Below are 6,801 nucleotides of genomic sequence, written 5' to 3'. Positions count from 1 at the left end.
AGGAATATGACTGTGCTGGGAACAGAGCAAGGTCGGGGTGGTTTACATAAACTTCCTCTCCACCCATAGTTGTAAAAGGTTGCTATAATTGAGCATTTATAGGAAACAGACGGAAGTTAAAGAGACCTGGGAGTACTTACGCAGCCAAACACATGTCTTGGAACCTGCTGAAAGCTTGCCTGGAAATTCATTTTAATAATGGGAGAAGCACTGGATTATTCTGGTATTAATCTTTAACCTCTGCAGTCCAAGCCCAGCTTAGTTTTAGGAGACTTAAACCAAGAGGGTGGCTTATCCCTGCACTGTGTGTTGTGGGAAGTAACGCCCGGAGCACGTACGGTAACTGGTCGGGATCGTTCATCTTTAGCCTTTTTCCTTTAAGTTCTCCTTGGACTTGGATGCTTCCAGAGCCAACATGTGAGGGAATGGCTTGTGCTGCCATTCACTGTGGGCAGAAGCCTCACAAAAGCCACTACGTCACTGTCTGGGGTCAGGCACTTCAAAAAGGAAGGAAAGAATTGCCAGGATTCTCTGCTATGGAAAAGACAGCTTATCTGCTTCCTAAGTTACAGCTGGATCTGACTCACACACTTAAGGAGAGACTTTTGAATAGGGAAATCTACCTCTTTCTCCTTCTGAGATGACAAGCAAGCTGGTACTTAAAAGGCTGCTGTTCCACTGTGGATGTACTGGTGAGATTCACGTAAAAGCTATTTATTTACATCAGAGATGTTCATCAAAAGATGTGACAAGTACAGCATGAATGATTCATTCCCATCTCTGCACTGCTTTCCTGTTAATCAAGGAACAGTCAGATCCATCCAGCTGGGCTTCACTTCCGTATGGCTTTTCATGGTATCCTCTTCCTCCAAGCCTGTTCAGCCTGGCTCTCAGTGTCCCAGCTCTGCAGCACATTCCTGCCAACTGATGATCCTGCTGGGCAGTGGAAGTCATGATGCTTGGTTTTCTGTGAAGGAGAAGGAGCTGCAGCTCTGCTGAACTCCCTGTGTATTTTTCCTGTGGGGGAGATGATGGAGAAACAGGCCTTCAAGCCTTAGACTTGACTCCCAACATTGCAGATTCTAAACTCCAAGGCCATGCTTCCCTCATTAAGAATATTTGGTGTTTGAAATCTTCTTCCAGAGCAAGGTCTTGAGGTTGTTCAGCACGAGGGAGTGGTGGACTTCCATCTGGCTGGCCAGGCCACTGAGGGTCATGCAAGTTCGGAGCTGTTTCTGCAGCTCTTCCTTCAGCTCCAGCGGTGCTCCATGCAGCAGGTAGTCCTGCAGCAACCCGCAGACCTTGGCCAGGTTGGGCTGCACCATGTCACTTTTGCACTGCTTCAGCAGTTTGTCACAGGCAGCCGTGCAGTCCTTCCCGTAGGTGCAGTCCACGTTCTGCTCACAGTGACGCCCCTTGAGGAAACCTCTGATTGTCATCTCCGTTGCCACCTTCCTCAGGTTGACCATTTTGAAGTCGTACTTGTCGTTGTAGCCCACGTTCCTGAGCCCTGTCTCACAGATGTAGAAGTTCCCATAGGTCCCATGGAATATCTCCTCCACAAACTCCAGGAGGCCGATGGCGATCTTGGCGCGCCGGGGCCAGGCTGGCGCGAACCACTGGTGGATCATCTGGTGGAGAACTGAAGGCAGCAACGACTGGAAGAAAGGGGGGACATCCACTCCGTAGAGGGAGGTGTGAGGGATCTTCTCGGTGACGTAGAGGTCCCCGCAGTGCCCCAGCAGCTTGGAAGTGTGCTCCTTCTCGTGCAGGGAGAGCATGAGAAGGAACTCGTTGAGCTGAAGCAACGCCCAGATGGATTTGGCCTCTGCTAAAGACACTTTCCCATCCCGGTTCACGTCTGCCATGGCGATGATCCGGCTCACCAGGCCTGCAAGAGAGGGCTGATCTCCCAGGTTGGACTGCAAAGAGAGCAAAAAGTGGCATCAGGCCCTCCCAGCTCCCTGTGCTTGGGCTCAGGATGGTGAAACTGAACTGGGGAAGCGAAGAGCTGAGCTTGGGAGAGGAGGAAACAGCCACTGCACCCCAGCAAATACCATGCTGTGCCATGAGGATGGATTCAGCTCCAGAATTTCACCACCTCAGGGCTGCTCTAGACATGGGTGGCAACAAACTTCTGAGAGTGAGGGTTGGGCAGGGCTGGGCTCCCAGGGCTGCAGCAGGAGCCCTGCACAGGGCTGGTCACTAAGCTCCAACCCGCAGAGATCAGAGAGTCACAGAATGGTTTGGGTTGGAAAGAAGCTTAAGGATCATCTAGCTCTAACCCCCCTGCATGGGCAGGGACACCTCCCACTAAACCAAATGCCACCTGCAGCCCTGGTCCAACAGCAGCCCCCAGAGTTGCTGCTATTAAAATCTTGCAAACAAGGGTTCCTCTGTGAGAAGGGAGGTTTTGCTCAGCCAGCCCAGTCCCGGGCTCTGCAGTGTAAGATAAGGAGCCCTGCCTGGTGCCCAGCAGCTGCTGGGGAGCATGGGCCAGAGGAGTTCTCATTCAAGGGGAAGGAAAGACGTGTTTAGTCTCCCTAAACCAGCAGTGGCATCCCAGGCCCACAACACCCCAGAGAGACCCTCCACACTGACCTTTAGGAAGTTCAGGAGCATTTCTTTGAACTCATCCATCGATGTTCCTCGTGTCGGTTTGTCAAAGAGGACCACATCCCTCCTGGGCACAGAGTCGGGGTGGCTGTCTGCCTTCAAGGCTTCTTCGATGCCACATTTGATGATCACCTCCGTGTCCCTCCAGAGCCCACCATAAACCTACAGCAAGAGGAGAGGGGACACGGCAGAGCCAGGTGGAAAACAACAGCAATTGCCAAGAACTGGTTTCTGGTTTGGGTTGGGATGGGAACTGGGGATGTGGTGAGGAGCAGATGTGTGAGTGGGTGGAAGAGGACATTTCCCAGGTTTAATGCTTGCACCCACCCTGTGTGGTGGTTTCCCCAGAGGGCAGAGACCTACCTGCTGAGTGGGAGAGGAGGAGAGGCAGTGCTGGAAGAGGAGGCTGTGCTCCTCACACAGGTCTTCGCAGGTGGAGCCGGAAATTATTCCTTTCTTGTACTGGTCGCACTGGGGAGGGGAAGGCAGAGAGAGAAGCTCAGCTGGGACAGTTCCTTGTTTGCCCAAAGAAGTCTGACGGATCCAGGCTCAGTCTCCCAGCTCATCATCTGAGGCACCCCAAGCACATGAGCTGGGGGTGTGTGAGCACCCCCAGGCTCCCTTGCTGCCACCAGTCTAATGCCTGTCACCTGCCATGCCCAAATTCCTCAACCCCCATTCCTGCAGCAGGGCTGGTGCCAGCACCTTGGAATTTCAAAGGTGGGGCAGGACTGGCAGGGTGTTCCCAGGCTGCTGGAGGGACCACAGGGGTTTCACTCCTGGTTGGCCCTGCTGCAAACCCAGAGGGTCACAGGGAGCTGACAGGGCTGGAGCCAGATGGGAGGAGAAGGAAGCACGAGTGAGGTTGAGGATGCACAGGTTCAGGCAGCAGCCCCTGCTGCAAAATGGGCTGGCCCCAGTCCAGGAGGTGACAGTGACAAGGACAGAGAGTGGCTCTGCCCAAGCAGAATGACTGGGTCAGGAGCTGGAGGCCTCCCTGGACAGGGGAGGCAGCAGCTCTGCAGCTCCACAGCAAGGGCACAACAGCCCAGGGCTGGAAACTGGAAATGCAGAAATCCACTGCATCATTTCCTTCTTTTTCTTTTTTCCCCTGATGTGGTTGGGAATTAACCCTTAGACCTGCTCCCTGGGGACATGGCCAGACATGGTGCCTTAAACCCCGAGTTCAGAGCAGAAATTAGCACCAGAGACCCCATGGTCAGAGTCATGCAGAAAATCAAATTAAACAATCGTCGCTGTTGTTATGGCAATTCCTGCCTCCCTCCTCTGCTGAGGGATTGATGAACGAGGCATTTTCAGCCACAGCCTGGCCTCCCTCTCCTTGCCTGGGCTGGAGACCTGATCCCCTGCCACGGGCACACACCACAGTCCTGGGGGAGCCCCATGATTGCTGGCCCCAGGGATGCTGTAGGGAACAGGCTGCACCCCACTGTGAACCCCAGGCAGGGGCAAAAGGCACCAAGTCAGGCTGCCACGCAGGGTCTGCTCACTGTGCAGGCTGCTGCTTCCCTTGGGGCACACCAGCAGTCACAGGGAGGTACCCACAGCCTGGCTGCTCCCCTTTCTTTCTCTGGCTCTGTGGAGCTCGGGAGGGGGAGGGCTGGTGTGATGCTGTGTCTACCCACAGATCCTCATCTCTGCCCTGACATTGCAACTTCATCTCCACAGACATTAATCTGCCCACGTCTGCCTGCCCTGCCCTGGCTTGCTTCCCTCCAACATCTCATTAAATCGTTCCGCCGTCGCTCTGGCAGGATAAGGTCACCTCTCCTGCTCTGAGCTCTGCGTGATGCTGGGGAAGCAGCTGCCAGGAGGGCTCCCTGGATGTTGCCTGCCCGGCTGCAAAGCACTGCAGAGGGGCTGGAAATGGGGGTCCTGCTGCCCCCCACACACCCTAACCCAGCGCCAGCAGGGCTGCTGGCCACCACTCACAATGATCATCTGGCAGACGTGGCCACGGCAGAGCTCGGAGTAGGAGGAGTAATGCATGTATGCCACCCAGCTGCCCACGAAGATGCCCAGCCACACCACCAGCAGGTATTTCACCTTGATGCCCGGGAGGCGACCCTGGAAGGAAGAGAAAATGCTGGTGAAGGCCAGGGCTCTGCACAGGTCAGCAGTGGCTGGACAAGGATGACTTCTTCTAAAGAAACCAACTCGAGCGTTGATGAAACCTTCAGCCTTTTTTATATATATATTCACCAGTCCATTATGCAAACTCCTGCTGCAAGTAGGTCACTTAAAATTCCCTAAAAGCAGGGAGATTACAGTGCTGGGCTGTGAAGAGTGGGCTGCTGTGCATCCCTGTGCCCAGCAGCCACGTCTGTGTACACCTGCTCTTCTGCCAGTGCAAGAACCCCAGGGTTCACCACCAGGGCTGTGAGATGCTGATCTGCTGCTGCCTGGGGGTGGCCCTTCTCAGGAGAATCCCCCTTGCAAAGCCCCACAACTGCTGCCACCAGCTCCCGCGTGGGAGCGGGCGAGTAATGAGCCTGGAAGCACATGGATAATACTCCGTGCAAACATCTCAGCAGCTCCCAGCATGATTTTCTTTCCCTGGCTTCGTTTCTTCCCTTCTGACCCTGTAACTGCAGTGCTGCTGCCATCTGGCCTCCCTGCAATATAGGTTGTTTACCTGACCCATATAACACAGCATGGATCCCCAGCGGTTCCTAAGGGCAGGGAATTGATCTTTGCATCAAACATCACATCCCCTCCAGTTCCTGTAGGCAATTCCTGCTTCACACCAGGCCACGAGAGCCCTCAGCCAGTGGCCACCTCCAAACCCTCCTCTCCCCTTGCACCACATCAGACAGTGAGACCATGACCTGCTGCTGGGATAGGCCTGAATCTGAGAGGATGTGGCAACATTACAGCCTGGCCGAGATCCTCACTTGGGTCTTGTATCCCAAGGCTGCTTCCACCTCCCACATACCTCCTCCCTGGCCACTTGCTGAGCTCTGTAGGAGCTCTGCCCCACAGCAGGATCCGGAGGCAGTGGAGCCCCCCAAAACTGCCCAGCAGTGGGTACATGACCCATCAGGCCCCCTGCCCCCAGCAAAGGGGGCCTTTCCATGGACTTCCCATTCTAGAGATACGTCGTGAGGATGCAAAGCCCTGGAATGGCCAACATGTTCCTTTTTGCTTATCCAGACCTTGAATCCATCAGGCTCCCAGGGCAGAAGGGGGACAGGACTGTGACCTGAGTGTGGGGAGCACTGGCCTCACCATCCCCTAAATGGTGGAAAGAAACAAGGAGGTGGGGGATGCACTGCAAGCAGAGGTTCCACTGCTAATATGTTGGATTTGTCACTGGAGCTGATTCCTCCAGGGACTGAGTCTCAAGGCACAGGGGCTTTCCTGCCTGCTGCCTTCCCTGCCCACTGCCTCAGCCAGCAGTCTGCAACACATGGTGCTACCCTTGGCTTGTGTTAGTTTTAGGGTGACCTGGGGGACCTGGCAGTGACTTTGGGTCAGAGCTGTTCAAAGGCAAAACGGACACAGCACCACAAAATCCTGCTCCATCCCTGCAGGTTCCCCTGCAACACGTTGGGAACGTGGGGGTTGTTTCAAGGTGGATCTGGCAGTGGGGACAGTGCCAGGGCTGACGTGCTTCCAGAGACAGCCTGGCGTGGCTGTCATCACCCCCTCCCATGGGGTATCCACACTGGCAGCTCCCATCTACCTTCACTCCCTACCTCCCTGCCAGACCCAGTCCCAATCCCCAGCCCCTGCCCCCCACCCTGGCCCCACACAGCTGCTCCTCAGGCCTTTTGTCTCAGAAGAAGACAGCCTGTAGGGGTGGCTCAGCAGCCTCAGGCCCATCTCCCCTGGGAGCAGAGCTGCAGCACCCATCCAGCTCTCAGCTGTCCTGGGGATGCACAGACCCCCCCTCTCCACGCTCCCCTTGGCCGTGCAGCACCCAGCTTTGCCCCTGCTCTGCACCCACCTCCTGCTAGCATTCTCTGCCCACCAGGTACCCTCCTAAGTGTCCCCCCCCTTCTCCCTTCTGGCAGGATAACCTCTCTGGTCCAGAACCTTCACCAGAGTCAGGGTTTCTCATCCCATGGCTGCAGAGAAAACACCCAAGCCAGCATCCCTGGCCCCATCTCACAGCATCCCTGGCCCCATCTCATCTCACAGCATCCCTGGCCCCATCTCACA

The 6,801-nt window shown here is 55.5% G+C and overlaps 1 protein-coding gene across 1 annotated transcript in view; it reads right to left on the bottom strand.

The window, feature by feature from the left end:
* Window positions 1-1,012: 1,012 nt before the first annotated feature.
* The window catches only part of FAM69B (family with sequence similarity 69, member B), a 20,192-nt gene continuing 14,403 nt past the window's right edge, over window positions 1,013-6,801 (bottom strand). The window contains exons 2-5 of the mRNA XM_009998960.1: window positions 4,570-4,704; window positions 2,980-3,087; window positions 2,602-2,778; window positions 1,013-1,922 (exon numbers count right to left, since the gene is read on the bottom strand). Coding sequence (XP_009997262.1) covers window positions 1,110-1,922; window positions 2,602-2,778; window positions 2,980-3,087; window positions 4,570-4,704 — 1,233 coding nt within the window. The 3' untranslated portion in view covers window positions 1,013-1,109. The remainder of the gene's footprint in view (window positions 1,923-2,601; window positions 2,779-2,979; window positions 3,088-4,569; window positions 4,705-6,801) is intronic.

The sequence above is a fragment of the Chaetura pelagica genome, unplaced genomic scaffold (genome assembly GCF_000747805.2).
Source record: "Chaetura pelagica isolate M959 unplaced genomic scaffold, ChaPel_1.0 scaffold405, whole genome shotgun sequence".
NCBI classification, from domain to species: Eukaryota; Metazoa; Chordata; class Aves; order Apodiformes; family Apodidae; genus Chaetura; species Chaetura pelagica.
This window is presented reverse-complemented; position numbering and strand designations above follow the sequence as displayed.